The sequence below is a fragment of the Nothobranchius furzeri genome, chromosome 9 (genome assembly GCF_043380555.1).
Source record: "Nothobranchius furzeri strain GRZ-AD chromosome 9, NfurGRZ-RIMD1, whole genome shotgun sequence".
Lineage (NCBI taxonomy): Eukaryota > Metazoa > Chordata > Actinopteri > Cyprinodontiformes > Nothobranchiidae > Nothobranchius > Nothobranchius furzeri.
In genome coordinates this window covers 460,573-479,363 of record NC_091749.1, presented here as the reverse complement: position 1 = coordinate 479,363, position 18,791 = coordinate 460,573, and the positions used below count along the sequence as shown (strand labels likewise).

Genomic DNA, 18,791 nt, shown 5'->3' with positions numbered 1-18,791 from the left:
TGGATGTGCATGTGTTAGTAATATACATTTGCAGAAAAGTAAGAAGAAATTACACTGTGGAAGTTTTTATTAAATAATTTAGTCTGTTTTCTTTACCACAAAGAAAGCTGCCCCCTTTGTCTGTTTGTTTGTGCCTCCTATTCGCCTCCTCATGGTAAGTATTTTATCATCATAGATTTTTTTATGATAGTTTTATGATTTGTTTAAAAAGAAAAATGTGCCAATTAAACCATCCTTAAAAACTACTTCTCATTTTTTCTTGCAGTGACGTGAATGTGGCAGAGCAACAGTTGTTCCATCAGGGAACAGTAGGTACAAATGATTCATACACCGTAGATTACATCGCCATTATGGACCCAGCCAGCGCTATCTTTGTACATATGTAAACTGTCCATGTACATTTAAGACCTGGTGTGGACACCAGGTTACTGGGGTTTGTTTTAGAGTCAGGCTGTAGCACACTGGTGGCCATTTAAAATCAGAAATAAAGTACTTGTTATTAGGTTTTAACGGGGTTAAATACTGGCGGTGTTTATTCCAAACTCAACTCCAAAATAAATGAGACTCGGAGGAAAAACTATGAAGGCTAAAAGGAGGTACATCTGTCCTTGACAGAAAACCGTGTTATTTAGTGGTGATTTTGTTTTATTCAGCATGCTTTTAGCTCAAAACTACTGCGAGATGTTGAACTCATCATACTCTCAGTGAGCGGCGCTCTGCTCCATCGCTGCAGCGTGTGAGTAATTGGTCAGATGACAACACCTGACAGACACGCTAGAACAAAGATAGTTTGTAAACAAGAGGATGCTCCCCTCCTGTCTCTGATTCTCATAAAGAGTGACTGAAACACGACAGAAAGATATCGCACGAGTGCTACATCTATTAATAGTTTATCGCACAGAGTTTTTTTCATCCCACGTTGTACAGCCCTGAGCCTATAGTGGCGCAAAGCTGCAGCTGCAGTTAAAATAACATCTATATAGCTGGGGGCAGAGTGAGATGATGCTGGGGCGGCACAAAAATAGCTGGAGGCAGGCGCCACGCAAATCTGAACGCAGGAAAAACCCTAAACATGTAAAAAGGATATTCCACTCATGATTTAAATTTTGTCTACTTCTGTATTCCTCAGAGTTGGATTAGTGAGAAAAAAGCATTTTGTAATCAGCGCAGTAATTCTCCTGGTGTGGCAGCCGTCTGTGATTTGGCATAGCATAAACAATGGAAGTGAATGGCAGAAGTAGCATTTTGTGTGCAAAAGTGATTAAAATGACTCAATAATGATACCAATTATTCTTGGTGAGCTCAATAATCACGTTGACTGCAAATGAAAAGTAAGAAGTAACACAAAGGATTTCCAGGAGCCGATTCAGACTTGGAACTACATTACGACAACGAACCGCTGTAAGCCGCCGCTGCATGGTGCATGGACATAACTCAGCAGTCGAAAAAGCCTCCGGACCGGCTTCCGTCAACAAACACATGCCACACTTCACATTTATAGACCTGTATAATTGCCCAGCAACACTCAAGAAATTAGATTTTAAAAAGACCACTTACAGAGAGGAATGATGCACTTTTGATCCTTCACAAAGTATGTATGAGACTGCTGTTTTCAGCCACCGGTCTCTTGTTGGACTGCTGTGTTATATCCATTCGCCATGCAGCAGTGCTTTGTCATAATGTAGTCCCAAGTCTAAATCGGCTCCTGGAAATCCTTCGAGTAACGGCTTTTCATTTGCAGTCAACATCATTATTGAGCTCAGCAGGAATAATTGGTGTCATTATTGAGATCACTTTTGCACAGAAAATGCTACTTTCCGCTTTTCACTTCCATTGTTTATGCTAAGCTAAAGCAGACGGACGGCTGCCTAACCAGGAGAATTGCTGCGCTGGTTACACAATGCTTTTTTCTCTTTTATCTAACTGGGAAATATGGAAATAGACACAATTTCACTCAGGGATGAATTTGTATGAGATTTTTATAGTTAAAGGAATATTCCATCCCTGAGCGAAAAATGATTTGTCAACTGTAATTTAATTCGATTTGAAGCCCTTTATTGTTTTAGTTTTACTTCCTAAAAGTTATTTTGTGTTTAACTCCCTGTACTTATTTTCTATGGATTATGATTTTTTCCCCCACATTTTTCTTTTGGTGTATTGCCCCTGAATTATTTCTATACTTTTGGTACTTTTTATTTATTTATTTATTTTCAAATTCACACAATACTAATTGTATTTTGTCATTTTTCATCTTGCCGAAGGGGAAATGCAGTTTTGGTTCCACTGTCTGATTCGCATGATTACAATGGAATTTCCTGTTTAAATAAGTTTTCTAGTGTTCACCTTTGAAATTGCATTATGCTTGCAGAAGATGTACAAAAATGGTACGCTTTTATGTTGTCTACTAAATCCAGTTAATGTCATCATAATCTAATTGTGATTTTTTTATTGTAAAATTATGGGTTCTAATTATATGTAACAAATGAAAACAAATCTAATTGAAATACATAGATTGATATGATTAAAATCATCAACCCCCATATTGGTTCATTAAGCAAGACTAACAGTAATTGCCTTGATTAACGAGATAGATGTTCAAACCACAAGATTTAATTGTGTTTTCTCAAGTTTTTAACTGTTGTTGAATGAATAAAAAAATATTCTACATACTTAAATAAATAATTTTGAGTCAATGAAAGGAAACTACATTGATCCAATGTAATCTGATTACATTAAACCACCAAATTCCAATTGTGTTCGTTTGACATGATGAAAATGGGTTATCGTACTTGGTTCATTTACGTGGACATAGGTGCCATGATTAGATTGTGCTCATCCAACAAGTGATTTCTTTGAGTGTAGGTTTGTGTTTACTTTGATGTAGTGGCAGTCCATCTCTATGGCATTTTTATGCACTTTGCCCTTCTTTCTGTGAAAGGTGCATGAATACATATTTTTGGAGCGGAGAGCGCAACTTCAATCAGGATTAAAACAAGTTCCGTCCAAGCTAAAAGGAGGGCTGTGACGGTGCGTAGACAACTTGGAGCCCAGCGCCACACTCCCTTTTTACCGCATCACAAACTCGTGATAGCGCTACATTACCGCCACAGGCTGACCACTACTGAATGACCAATGGCTTCTTGCCACCTCAGCTTTGCAGAAATGGCACCACTGTTTTTATAAAACAGGCTTCTGTCATATCCTATCCATATCCCATCTCTCTTGTGCTGCTTGTCCCTTCAGACGTATCATTTTGGTTGTTCGCTCCAGCTCCTTTTACACTTATCAGTCTTCCCATTCCCCAGCCTCTTCAGTGTTTTGTTTCTCATTGTCTAGGTTTTCAGTTTTCCCTGCCCTTGCTCTCTGGCTCTTAGTAATTGTTAGTTGTTCTGTTTAGATTATTATCATCATTATGGTTTTTCGTGTCTTCAGTGTCTCTCAGAATAGTCTCCTTCCTTTAGTCTTTAGTTCTGGGCTCATCTTTTCCAGTTACAGTGCCTTATTACTTTATCTGTTCAGCTTCAGTCCTCCTCTGTTTCTGGATTACCATCCATCCCTCAGTCAGTTAGTCACACCTGCCCATCGTTGCAATGGGTACCATTCTGTTGGAAGACTGGTGTGTATGGGAGGCTGTGATTAGACTCGGTGCCGGTGCTGAGGCAGCAATATGCCTTGTGGGCATCCAGCCTGCCATCTCCACTGGAGAAGAATACGTAGTTCCTGGTCAGTTCCTGGTGTGTGTATGCTCATGTTTTGTCTCGTGTCCCTGCTCTTGACCACGCCATAAAATAAAGGCTGTTATTCTTTAGACCTGTCAGACTGTTTCCTGGATATCACGTCACCTGACTGCGTTTGGGTCCTACAACTCCACCTCATGGCGTTCTGACTCATTTGATCAGTCTTTAACAATAATCTGCCAAAATGTTGTAAAAATAAAAAACAAATATAAGACTGACTTCATTGGAGCTATTAGTGTGAACCCAGTCAAGATGAAAGAGTGACCATGTTTAAGTTTACAAAAGTTCAGCTCCACATTTCATGAGTTTCACTAGAAGACAGCAAACATCCCATAATTAAAAGGAGACTTGTGTCTGAGTAGGGAGCAGAATGTCATTTGGCTGCTCTGTGCTTTTGAGCTGTTTAAGTAGCGTGGCCCAGCAAGAGGAGCAGTCTCCAGACCTGTGAGTGGAACAGTCGCCCACTTACTGGCACCCCCCATCCCTGTGATCTGTTCTGAAACAAATCACACACACACACACACACACACGCACGCACACACACACACACACACACACACACACACACACACACACCACTGGCTGGCTGTGTTTACACTGCAACTGTAGATAACAGGGCAGGAAAGGGAATGCCCTCACAAGGTGCCTCTTCTCTAAAGCTAATAAAACATTTGATGCTATTCCTACAAACTCCTAACTTGTGCACAAGTTTCATTAGATACCAAGCATCTGTGTGAAGATGTATTCGCCTTGAGCACAGAGGACCACGAGGAAAGGTCGAGGCCCTCAAATGCAGAGAATTATCCACGTTGTGTATACCGAGTGGAGCTTGCACAGGTTAATGATTAATGAGACATAAAACTGATATTAGGAGCAGCTGAGCGGCAGACTGAAGTCAAGGTCTCAGGGGTTGGTACAGGAATGATGTTGGAGGCTGTCATACAGACCCCTTCTGCTGGCAGACATCCCTGAAGTCCTTTATTTCTACGCTACATAAGATAAACAAACACAACTGATGCTGTTTACCTTGTACATTGTGGCTCCCTGTGGTCCACGGTTCCTCTGAGTCAAAGTGTGTGTCCCCACCCATTCCAGGTCCAGGGAAGTAGGCGTGAGCTAGGAAGCCCCCCTCCCCATCAAAAGGAGAGCTGTCCCCATGAAAACCAGAGGCAAAGAAGATCATGATGTCGGGCTCCTTACGACGTCCATATTTGATTTCTTGGTAAGGGATTTCATCAAACGTCAGAGGGGTGACACTCCGCCACACGTCAAAGGCCCGCCGGATGGCCATGTAGGACTCATTCTCTCCAATTTTAGGAGTGTAGTTCTGAATACTGTAAGAAGAAAGGAGCAAGGGAGGGGACATATGTCAGAAACTAGGGCTGTCGCGGTTGAGGAATTCCCCCTGCGGTGATTCAGGGTGGCTTAATATTGCGGTGTGCGATATTATTGCAGTCCTTTTTTTATTGCAGTACTATCTAAACATAATGTTTACACATTTAAAAAAAGGTTAAAAATTGCCGTGCCTTCTTTTATAACGCTTTACTGAATGCAGATCAAAGGGCAGTAACAACACAGATCACAGTAACGTTTGTTTCTCCGACAGTCGGAGTCCGACTGAACTTAAAAACAACAAAATTCAGGAGAAGGTTAAACTTTTAAATGCAAATTTGGCTGCAGCATCTAACAAATAAGAAACAAGTCCCCCTTTTGTTTAGTTGTTTAAAATCAAGCATAAAAAATTGCATGTACCGGGCGCGCGCGCCGGGGGGCGGGGCACTATCATTTCACTTTCACTTTCACACACACGAATGACGGTGCTTTATAGCTCGGTCACGTCCTTGTTACCCACAAGGAAAACCAGCATGTTAACCACATACGGTTTGAGAGAGGATCTGAGAGGGGGGGGCAACATTTGCAGCAACACTGAAAACCCTCTCGGATGGTGCGCTCGTTGCACTAACGCACACGTACTTGCGTGCGACTCTGGCGAGCAAAGGGAATCTCTCCCGGTTGTTGCTCCACCATGTCAGGGGGGTTTCTTTAGGGTGGATGCATTCCTCCTGCAGGTAGCGAGTGAGCTCCAGCTCGGCTCAAACTCTCTTCAGGACGGCTGCAGAAGCAGTGCTTGTCCGGGACTTCAGCAGGTCTCAGAGCGTTTATTATTTATTTATTTTTGCCGCTGGTGGCAGCTCTGTCTCGGCCAAGGACCCTGGCTGCGCAGCAGCTGACGTACTGAAAACCAAAGCGCTCCCAAAGGAGCGAAGTAACGTTTCGTTTTGATACCAGTGCAGCCATCCTTCTCAACATGCATCACTGAGTTGAACCAAGTTCAGTAATCGTGGTGGCGCATGTTGCAGCGCGGTGGGCTTCTTCATATTGCGATATTTCATTTTTGCGGTTACCGCGACAGCCCTATCAGAAACCAAAGAACTACATCAGTCTGAAGTAAGATTGGGGCTGTTTTTATATTATTTTTAAGATCAGAGATCTCTATAAGAACATTTACTGTGCCGTGGCTTATTGCATCATCAACAAATAATGGGTTTTTAGAAACTGTGTAATATATGATAACAAACTGAGTGCAACCAGCTAGTGATGCTGTTTGTACACTAAGTGGCTTTGTGGAAGACTCTGGACTTGTTTCTATTCCATTAAGCCAATCTGATGGTTTAACCTAAAGGTAAGGGAGGAGTGAAATGAGCAGGCAACAGCGCTAAGACAGCCAGTCATCTCTAAAAATAGGGTTGTTAGTGAAATAGTAAAATCAGTAGGAGACTACTACTGCACTCCCCGTTTGGTACAGAATGGTATAATCCATCTGATTGGCTGCTTCTTTCAACGAGCCAGAACACAAATCCAGGCTCATTGCTATAGAGAAAACAATAAACAGCAGCCCAAGGAGACGGAACGACACGGAAAAACAACTGAACATCACAACATAAACAACAAAGCAAAGAAACAACCTCAGTATAGACAACAACTCAATGCAGCCCAAAGATCAGGAATTATTTATCGTGCCTTCGGACACAGAAATAATGATGCACATTAAAGCCGATTTGTTTCATGTCTCAGTGACAAGCAGAACAGCAGTCATCAGCCTCAAAGTAAAACACAGAAAGTTGCTGTGCTGCAGGTTAGAGTTCCTGTGTTGTTACCTGTACGTCAGCTGGTTTTTGTTCCATTTATGTCCCGTGAGCGCATAGCGCCTCCGCCGCACGTTGGTTTTGATCTGCCCTCCAAACTTGTCAGGAACGCCGCAGCGGGGTCTCTTCATGGCGCTGAAAGTTGAAAAATGTCAGGAGAGGCAAACCGGTTTATGTTTGAAGATATGGAGCACCCAAGAGGGTGGGGAGGGGTTACGGCTCCTATGTTTCACTGAAGTCTGTGTGTACTTGCAGTTTAACAAGCCATACTCCATACATATTTATGGAGAATGTGTGGATTGTTCTTTAGAGATGATTGTAAAAGAAACATTAACCTTCTTAAAACTTGAGGAAAAAAGTCAAGTTGGGACTCAAAATGTCTCAGCGGGAAGTCCCTAACCGCTGGGTGTTAGTGTGTCGAGCTGCTGACCTGATGGTCTGAGCATCCATCTGGCCAGTGACCTCGAGAGCGTAGAACCGCTGCATGTCACTGATGGCGGTGGACAGGATCTGAGCTGATCGCATCGTGGACATCTGCTGGCTGGCCTGGGGCAGGTAACCATACATCCTCAGCCATAACTACAAACACACATAGTAATGCAAGACAAATCAACAATGTACCTCCATTATAAACATAAACAAACTAGTTTAGCCCAAAAAAGCACACAATTTATCTCTGTTGCTCTGAGGTCTTAATAAAGGAGAATGTGAAAAGAGTCTAAACTGGTGTTATGTGACGGGGCTGTGGAGGGGCCCAGAAGGGGCAGCCTGATTGGGATTACTGATGATCTTGGGGTGGGGCTTCATCACTCCTTAGACCCTCATTTATACTTTTGAAAGTAGGGAACCCATGGACCAGAGGGAGATGGGTGTGATTTAGAAATTCCACAGTGCAACATGTCTATGTGTGGTTCATCTCCAACCAGGTCAGCTGAGATGATCCGTGTCGGCTCACTTCGGCACTATCTTAATCACCTTTTTGATAACGTCTCCTAACTTAAGTCTGCTTCATCCTGGCATCCAGCATGTGAAAGCATAGCAGAGCAAAGACCGATGGGTGTACACGAGCAAGGATCAGTTCTGATGGACATGCAGTCTTGGCTTTCCGCAACTAAAACAAACCACAGCAATCACAGACTTGATGCCTAGAGATCTTAGAGGCTAGTAGAGAAAAGTGTCGGGGCTTGGCACAGTTCAAACCTTGGTTATAACATTAAAGAAGGCTACTAAAAAAGTGAACAATAGATATTTTCAAAAAGGAAATGGGTAGGTTGGCTGGTTACTCCAGAGACAACACTGTATACGGAAGCACCGAAGATCATAAAATTGTTTTTTTCTCTACTTCAGCTTCTGAACCCAGGATCTCTGTCCTGTAGTTAATCTTTGGATCAGGAGGGAGAGCGTACAGGGCGGTGAACTGAGTGAGGCCTGCTGCTTCCACCTCTGCTGTAGGAACATGGTTGGAGGTTGGACTTAGTGACAGACTGGCCAGAGAAAATATGATATCTGACCCAATCACAGATGACGCAAAGTCTATTCCACCTGTCATGAGGAAACCCAATACAGCAGGAGCATGCACTAACAAACGCTCTCCTAGGACAGTCCTGGGACACCAGATACTCCCACACATGGACACACACCCAGTACAGGCAAAAAATATGAACACTAGTGTGCACATCTAGAGTTCACACCCATCTTTCATAAAAGAGAATAGAGCTCACTGTTCTGTATTTACATACCCACTCCTCACAACCCATAAAACCAACTCACCTCATTTAGCCTCTCCTCTCTTAATAAGGACCGCAGCAGAACCGAGGCTCTGGCCACACAACAAACAGGTTCATGAGGGTCAATCCACAAAGATCAAGCAGTGCAGAGCAAAGAAAAGAACCTGATCTCCTGTTTGGCCCCTCTTCATCTCTGCCATGTCTCATCAGACTCGGTGTAATGAAAGGTCAAAGGTCAGGAGGGCTGATATTACTAACATGTTTACCAGATATCAGAATAAATATCTATTACACCAGTAACATAAGAGCTCAACAGTACAGAAAAAGCAACAGTCTGCAGATACGTATCGTGAGCGCTGATCAATCACTGTCAGTAAATAAGTCCAGTCCAGAATGCAATCAACTAGTTTATTAATAAAACAGAAGCTTTATTTTTTTCTCAAATATTAAATACCTTCAGGGGTGGAAATTAACTACACAACCAACTGGCCAGCCGGGCCGGTAAGTCAGAAAAGTTACCGGCCCGCCCGTCATCTGCTAAAATGAGTAAAAATCACAACTGGAAAAAAATTGAATAAAAACAGGATAAAAAAGGATAGGTGAGTTTTTTCAAACAGACATTTTAAGAAAAATTTTAAATAAATAAAATAACGAAAGAAGCAAAAGATGGCAGCTAAAAAAACATTTTGTTTAAAGGTTTAAAAAATGCAAAGACAACTTACTATACAAATCTCATCGCAAATGGCTGCTTCCTACAGGACTCTGTAGTGGTGTGACTAGTGACGGGAAAGTTCGTTTAGTTCAAAGTTCAGTTCATACATTTTAAACCGAACTAGTTCACTTTTTGTTCATAATTTAAAAAATTTAAACTAAGTTCACTGTTTCAAAAACGAACTAGTTCATAGTCCTTTTTTCTCACATATATATATATGTGTGTGTGTGTGTGTGTATGTGTGTATATGTATATATATACATACATATACACACACATATATACATGTGTATATATATATATATATATATATATATATATATATATATATATATACATATGTATATGTGTGTGTGTGTGTGTGTGTGTGTGTATATGTATGTATATATATGTGTGTGTGTGTGTGTGTGTGTGTATGTATGTACTAGTGATGCTCGGGAGTTTTTTCAACCCGCGGGTACCGCAGATTTGATAACGTCTGACCCACACCAAACTGCCCCACATCACTAGGTCTATTTTTACAACCCGCGCCACCCCGACCCGCCTCATTAAAAACACGTTATTGATTGAATGCACTTTCATTTCAGACAAAGGTGCGTTAAACAGTCCCCCAAATTGGCACTGGAAAATGGTAGTAACATTTACATTTTTAAAGGCTAAAATAAAAAATTATTAAATTGGCAGATAAAGAAAGTTTAAAATTTTATTAAAGGGTATTTAAGGGTTATTTTTGTTTGTTACCCTACTAATAGTGCAATAAACCAATACAGAAACAGCACCTAGAGCCCCTGCTTGGGCAAACAAAATAGTAAAACATTTTACAACTTTTATCAAACATTTTGAAAGCCAACAAACTCATTACCTGTTATGTCCTTGTTTTTGTCCAGCCAATGCTGCTGTTGTTGTCTGTGCTGATTACCTCGCTGAATCTTTCCCAAACATGCGACTTAGCAGTTTGTCCCTCCTTTCATTTAAGAATGTAAACTCCGAATGAATGTTATTCAAAATATTGTCCTCCATCGTATTGTTGACGTGGCTGCCTGCCACCTGCTTGGAGCTTAGGCACACTTCACTGGTGCTTTCTGTACGTGCCTACGTCATGGGGTCGAAGGTTATCTGCGCGGAGTTATGTTTTAAAACTTGACCGTGTTTAAATAACTGTCTTAAATATTGTCTTTTAAAAAATTAAGCATTAATTAATGTCTTTATCCTTAGTGTGCATATATGTATAATATAGGGCTGCACAATATATCGAAAAATTATCGTCATCGCGATAACAGGACGTGCGATAGGCCCATCGCAAAACACGGCAAAAACAGCGATAAATGTTTGGTTCAAACATTTCCATCCGTGTCATACATCAGCTTTTTGTAAACCAGCTCTGTTTTTTAAGTGGAAGTATTATTTGACCAATCAAATGTAGTCCTTCTGATATGCGGCCAACCAGATGGTTCCGTTCACGTAATACGCCCGCCCCCTACGTAGACCCTTTTGGAAAGCAACATCCGAACAGAGTTTGCGGCGCCGTTCCCTTGTTCGTCATGCTGGCTCAGAGCAACAAACGCACTTTGTGCTGAGGTTTCTGGATTCAGCGCTGCTTTCAAACGTGAACGTGAGCCGCTCGGTGTCGTTAATCATTTTTACCGGGCTGACTCCGACACTTGCCGGTGAACCAACCCACCTTCATGTCGCTAGTGTTAGCCCCAGGCTCCGGTTAGCTTCCAGCTAAAAGGCTACAGCACTCTCCTCCCAGTCCCACCCTGCTAAAGAGGGCCTGGAAAAGTTCCCCCACACATCAAAGTGATTTTTCATTTATGAGCTTTTATAACCTTGTTAATCAGGATAGCTGATTTGCTGCTGCACATAAACTGTCAGTCAGAAGCTCTGCTAGCCGCTTATCTTAGAGGCGCTAGTTCAATTAGTTAGCTTGTTATCAGAATCATAGTTGCAGTTTCATCATCTGAGCAGCTTTTTAAGATCTAGGTAAACTTGTTCAATTTGGGGTTAAAAACAAACGTTTTCACATATTTTCCATGTAGTTTTTTTGCCAGTTCCTCTTCTGAAAGGTAGACAATTGTTTTTCTCTTTCCCTCAAGAAATCTTAATATTCTCCTAGTTTGGCCCAGCACAGTTCACTTCCCAATTACAGCAACAGCCTTATATCATAACCACATAAGTGGAGAAAATGTTCAGTAGCAATGAGAGAATTAGCTGTTGCATTTAAGTGATGTTAACTATTATTTAACATTTAAACTTATTTTCTGATGTTTTTATTCATTCAAAAAACCCTGGTAAGGGATGTTTTTCTGTATTTGGAGCATCAGAAAAAGTTTTATGGTGGTGGTGATGTTTTAAAGTCACTGAGAAACCGCATGTATGCAGTTTGTTGTTTTGCTGCTAATACAGTAGCAGGTGCAGCTGCTAATACAGTAGCAGGTGCAGCTGCTAATACAGTAGCAGGTGCAGCTGCTAATGCAGTAGCAGGTGCAGCTGCTAATGCAGTAGCAGGTGCAGCTGCTAACACAGTAGCGGGTGTAGTTGCTAATACAGTAGCAGGTGCAGCTGCTAATACAGTAGCGGGTGTAGCTGCTAATACAGTAGCGGGTGTAGTTGCTAATACAGTAGCAGGTGCAGCTGCATATTTTTGTAATAAAAATGTTATGTTGTAATGGAATTCATGCATTAGTTTTTGTTTGCTTTGAACCCAGAGCAGACGTCACACGCCAGACGACATTAACACTGCATACTTTAGTATTTGTTCATTTATCGCGAGTAATATCGATATCGCAATATTAAGCACTGTTATCGAATATCGCAGGTTTTCCTAATATCGTGCAGCCGTAGTTAGAATTATTAAATGTATAATGCAATCAACTGTATTTTTTCAGATACATACACACACACACACACACACACACACATATATATATATATATATATATATATATATATATATATATATATATATATATATATATATTAGGGATGTGTATTTTTGAAATTCTGGCGATACGATACATATCACGATACAGGGGAGATGATATGATATATCACGATATATTGCGATACATTCAGTCAGACGTTACAAGCTATTTTTTTACTGAATTTATTGTAAGAATGTTCAATAAACAGTCCAAACTGATACGTACCATGTTTAACATTAAGTATCTGAACCATGATGGAGGGATTTACATTTCAGTGGTGGAAACAAAACCTGCTGCACACTGCTGCCAACTAGCGGGTGGCGATTGAATTGCGCAAAACAAAAAGAAAATACACAAATGTTTGCATGTAAATTCTTTCAGGAATTAGATACACGGCTTTTGAATATCGATTTAATAATTGCAGGAAAAAATACCACGATATATTGCCATATCGATATTTCCAATACACGGCTTTTGAATATCGATATAATATTGCTGGGGAAAATATCATGAGATATTGCCATAACAATATTTTCTTACATCCCTAATGTATATATATATATATATATATATATATATATATATATATATATATATATATATATATATATATATTAGGGATGGGACTTGATTAAAAAAATTAATCTAATTAATTACAGGCTTTGTAATTAATTAATCTCGATTAATCGCATTTTAATTGCTCAGGAAAATGCGCTCTCAAAGTAAAACTTTTAATTAAAATTATGAGACAGAGAATCAAACATTAGACATGGTTATTACTGTAAACTAAAGCTTTTAATAAAAAATGCATTTTAATTATTCACATGTCACTGTGTGATATGAAACAAAACCCAAATCAACTAAAATTTATAATTACAAATAGAAAACACCTGCAAATGGTTCATGAGCCTTTAAATCGTCTCTCTGTCTAGTTGAATGACTGAAATAAATTTGACTTTGCACCAGATTCTAATTTTTCCAGTTTCACTTGTTTGTATAATTGGGAGATTTTATTAGCATTTCTGCTCATAATGTAGTAAAAACACATACATAATAATCCTTCAAAATGCCAGTAGAACAGGCACAAATATGATCTAGTACTTATATGTAGGGATGCACCGATGGATCGGCATTTGATCGTAATCGGCCGATAGCGCCCCTATCGGTTTTGATCGGAATTTTCAAAATAGATCAAAGCAAACCGATCAGGTAGGGTTGTCACGGTAACCAGTGTAGCGCTAAACCCCGGTAAAAAAAAAAAGTTTTTAAAAAACTATATTATCTTGGTGGGTTTACCGTGGCTGCGGTGTAGGCGCAGTGACCCTTACCAGCCACCGTATCATCTGCTGAAGTTGCCGGCGACACATGCGCACTTTGTTGTTTACAACCAAAACTTTCTTGAAGCTAAAGCTGAAATAATGGTCAAAGGAGGACACAGCAGCGCTCAGGACATTTATTATCCCTCAAAGAAGACAAAGTCGGAAGTACGGGCATATTTTAGATATTTGAAGAATGCCGAGGGAGTTTATAGAAGACGGGCGGCTATCCTGTTTGCAGCACGAGCAGAAAAAGTGTCTGTGAAAGGCAGCAACGCTTCAAATCTCATGACACATCTGCGTGACCATCACCCACAACTCTACAGTCAACGCAAGGCAAGTTAACGTTAGCGTTTTAGCTAAAATGCGTGATCCGAGGATTTGGGTTGAGGGAGAACGCAACGAGTTGCTATATAAAGCAGCCGCAGCGCCGCTACCTGCATATAAACCGTGTCGTGGACACCGCCATGTTGAAATGACGCTACGCATTACGGGGCTCCCAGGGGCAGATAAGAGTTGGTCTCTCTCCGAGAATAATTATGAATTTAACAACGATTACTGCCTGATGACATTTTCCCACATCTGCAAAGCTCACTGGAAGGACACAAACCGAGGACAATATTTTCCTGATATAGGGTTTATTACTCAAGTAAGGGTAAAAAAGTATCTGATTAGAAGGCTACTTGAGTACTGAGTATCATCTGATCTAATATTTTTAAATGATGACATTAAACAGACATAAAATACGAAGTTATGGGCAAATATTGGTATTTTAAAGACTAAAGGGGAAAAATGTAAACAAATAAACAACATAATTACAAAATAACACATTTTAGGCTAAATTTAGACACAAACTGAGGACAATATTTCCTGATATACAGGGTTTATTTAATTGTGTGAAAATGTAGCACGTTTAAAAAAATACCGCGATAATACCGAAAACCGTGGTAATTTTGGTCACAATAACCGTGAGGTTAAATTTTCACACCGTGACAACCCTAATACGGACCATTTTAGATTAGGTTGCATTTCCTTTATTCCCAGATTATGTAGTTTGTAGCGCTCATTATAATGTTGTAGAAAATGTCTGGCCAATCCACGTGATCGGTATCGGTGATCGGTATCGGTGATCAGCATTCTTTGATATCGGTATCGGTGATCGGCAGCAAAAAACCTGATCGGTGCATCCCTACTTAAATGTACTAACTTTTAACACCAGAGCAGGCGTGACATATTCTGAGAATGATCAGGAACACTAACTGGTTCCAGTTGGATGTCTGGAGGTTGATGGGATGATAAAAGATCATGGCGAGGAAATAATGATCTGACGAACAGGTGAGCGGACCTTCCTTACATGGGAAGTCCTGATGTTACGTTAATAAGGGGATGCTGCAGACCCGCAGATTCACGCCTGCAGCAGCGAATCTGGTGTGATCTCCAGCCTGATCACAACTTCCTCGTTCCTAGCTGCCCCTGTGATGTTTAGACAGTGACTCGTCTCAGAAACATAGAATTCCCCGACAGAATTGTTTAGAAAATCATCAGAAAAGTTTCAGAGTGTTTCTTTTTTAACTTAAACTTCTGTTTTCAACTTTAAGACACTTTGTTTGTGATTGTTTACAGAGTAGTGAGAACACGGAGCGTTCTCCCAGCGGCAGCCAGGTGCCTCTCGTGTGTCTGACTACTTTCATAAACTACTGTTAGGGCACAGAATTATTCTGTCTGGTGCTTTCAGCGCTGCACAGATGTTACGTAAATGTTAAAAATATAGCTTACCGCAACTTTTGTAAAGTTTCCGGTGCCACCGGGCAGCCGCAGCAGAGACGATCTCTGAAAAATGTCCACAACACGGACTCCGTTGTTGTCTGGAAGTTTGTTTTTTTTCCAACTTAAGAAAAGAGGCGGACATGTTTCCTAAATCCTGCATCAGTCCAAGCAAGGCAACTTCTTTCTGTTTTTATTCCATTTTAGTAGCCATCAGCACTGTGCATTGTTGTGTGCGTCAAGTGATATTCGGTCTACGAGGAAAACGTGCAATGACAAAGATTCCGCCGTGCTTGAAATGCAAGCTGCGATTAAATGCGTTAATTTTTTTAACGCGTTATTTTTTTGTAATTAATTAATTGTAATTAACACGTTAAAGTCCCGGCCCTAACCCTAACCCTGATGTCTAAATTGTCCTTAGGTGTGAGTGTGTGTGTGTGCATGATTGTTTGTCCTGTGTGTCTCTGTGTTGCCCTGCGATGGACTGGCTCTCTGTCCGGGTTGTACCCCGCTTGATTGCCCGTTGACCGCTGGAGATAGGCACCAGACCCCGCGAACCTGCGTGGACAAAGCGGGTTCAGAAAATGGAAAGATGGATGAAGACTGTTGCAGTAGAGGTCTGGCAGAGCATCACCAGGGATGAAACCCAACGTCTGGCGACGTCTATGTGTCCCAGACTACAGGCTGTAATTGAAATGTGTAAGTTTGATTTATGGTTCTTATTCTGTCCCATTACTTTTGGTCCCTTAACAAGTGGGAGGCACATATGCTAACTGGTGTAATTCCTACACCGCTCACCTGATTTGGATGTAAATACCCTCAAATAAAAGCTGACAGTCTGCAGTTAAAGCACATCTTGTTCGCTTCATTTGATATCCATTGTGGTGTATAGAGCCAAAAATGTTATCATTGTGTCAATGTCCCAGTATTTAAGGACCTGAATGTATGTGCTGCTGTAACACTGTGGGATCAATAAAATCTATTCTATTCTATTTAAAATCTCGGATTTTCTCAACAATTTGAGAGTTTTAACAGTGACATTGACAACAAATCAGAAAATATTTTGGTATATTTAATTCAATGTATACTTAAAGACAATGAGTATATTTTGAAATGAAAAATATATGGCAGGCAGGATGACTGGGTAGAGATAACTGATCAATCAAGCATTTTTATAGTTTTGCAAAAACAAAATTTAAATTCTAACATTTACACCCATGTGATGATGTCCATGTATAAGTTCTGTTGCATCACTGAATCCTTGACCTGCACCAGTTTGTTCATTTTTCAAAACAAGATTTGTACAACAGGTGAACTCTAGACAAAGGTCATTTTGCCTTCCATGGTTGAGTTCAGGTGGATGTTTGTTAGGAAAAAAATCATCCCTGTGTTTCTGATGTGTTTCTTTAGACCTTCAAAATAAGGGCATGTACGTGACTTTTCTGTGACTTTAACCTTTGACACCCTAAACCACTCTTTCTCAAAGCTAATGTCAAAGGAATTCCCTTAAGTTAGTGAAGGAACACGGTGCTCACAACAGCAGGATGAAAGGACAACTCGAGCATGTCGATGCTACTTGTGACCACATTTGTCACTGGTGCAGTTGTTTTACTTTAACCCAATAAAAAACAAAGTGCAGTAATGAATGTTTTGTTGTGCTGAAGCTGAAAATAAAAATCCTTGAGGTCCATCTGCTGATGATCAGGTTGTCACAGAAAATGAGCCAACTCACATTAAAAACTGCCCGAGGAGCTCCTCAACCCCAAACACATTAGTGCAGGCAGATGGCAGTTTCCATCTCCTCTTTACTCACAACTTAAAACAACTAGCTGGGGAGGAAGGCTCAGTTAGAACCAAACTTTAACAAAAGGTTTAATGATTGGCTGAATCAGGCCGAGCCTCATCCAAACCTTCTCGTTATCATCATTTATTTTCATCTAAACCATTTTAAATCAACAAAACTTTCTAGTCAGCACAGTTGTATTAGAGTTAATAGTTCAGGATCTTAGAAGCATACAAATCAACAGGTTCACAGCAAAGCAGAGGGGAAGACACAACGTCCTTCATTCATATTCATACAAAATCAGGCCTCTTATACTTGCCCTGGTGTTGCCTAAGGCCTCCACCTTTAGACTCACAAAGAATCTAGCTAGTTTCAATAGGGCTTGTGATCGTGACGTCATCTGCCCTGTTGGAGGCGTATGAGTCCTTACTTGTTGCTTGTTACTACTGTAAACAGTGTGCTCAGTCTCGTTCTTGCGGCTTAAATTAGTCTATTATTAAGTTGATCAGTTATACTAAACAACTCCAGTAAATCGTTGCTGTGTTGTGGGGTGACACACCTGATCGCCAGAAGAATAAAGGTGGAAAACAAGCTAACGTTTCACTGTTTTCTCGCTTAGAGGCAAATCCACAGAGACCAAGTACCTAGTATAACAAATTCTTGTTAGCTCACTTGGATCGCTGCTATAAGGCGACCAAACATCACCTTCATTCTGTTAAGTTACAGATGGTGTACGTTTTTTATACATCATATCTTTCCTTCAACCGCAACATGCACATGAAACACACACGCACACACACACACACACACACACACAGAGGCTACACTCACATACCGGTAAGCTAACACTAGGTGCACTGACACTAGGGATGTGTATTGGTGAAATTTTGGTGATACAATAAGTATCACGATACAGGGGAGACGATACAACATATCACGATATATTGCGATACATTCAGTCAGACGATATTAGCAATTTTTTTAGACTGAATTTTTTGTAGGAATATTCAATAAACAGTCCAAACTAGGGCTGGGCGGTGTGACCTAAAATCAGTATCACAATATATTGAGAATTTCACCTCGATAAAAATAAATGGGCGATAACTACAGGTATGCACAGAAACAAAAGTTGTCCACTAGATGGGGCTGTCACATGTATAACTTGAGTCACATTTTTACGTGACTCAAGGTGGTGCAGCTTCTTAAAGGGATGTGAACGGTACCAACCTACACATCTTTTCATTTCTTTATTATCATATTTATTGACATGGGAAAAATGATCACGATAAGAGTCAGAAATTTCGATAACGATAAATTTTCTATTTATTGCCCAGCCCTAGTCCAAACTGATACTTCACATTTTTAACATGAGGTATGTGAACCATACAAGAGGGTTTTACATTTCAATGGTGGAAACAAAACACATTGCCCACTGCTGCCAACTAGCGGTCTGCGTTTGAATTGCACCAAATGAAAAGAAAATACACAAATACTTACATGTAAATTCTTCCAAAAATTTGATACATGGATTTTGAATATCAATATAAAATCACAGGATAAAATATCACAATATATTGCCATATCGATATTTTCTTAAATCCCTAAATGACACGCAACACTTCTCTCGCTACACTTCTTCGGCAGGATGACAATTTTGATTGTTTTACTAGAAAAACCAGCAA

The 18,791-nt window shown here is 40.4% G+C and overlaps 1 protein-coding gene across 1 annotated transcript in view; it reads right to left on the bottom strand.

Moving 5' to 3' along the window:
• Positions 1-18,791, bottom strand: part of mmp15b (matrix metallopeptidase 15b) — a 77,095-nt gene that overhangs the window by 46,374 nt on the left and 11,930 nt on the right. The window contains exons 2-4 of the mRNA XM_015977347.3: positions 7,314-7,462; positions 6,896-7,018; positions 4,764-5,071 (exon numbers count right to left, since the gene is read on the bottom strand). Of these exons, the coding sequence (XP_015832833.1) occupies positions 4,764-5,071; positions 6,896-7,018; positions 7,314-7,462 (580 nt within the window). The remainder of the gene's footprint in view (positions 1-4,763; positions 5,072-6,895; positions 7,019-7,313; positions 7,463-18,791) is intronic.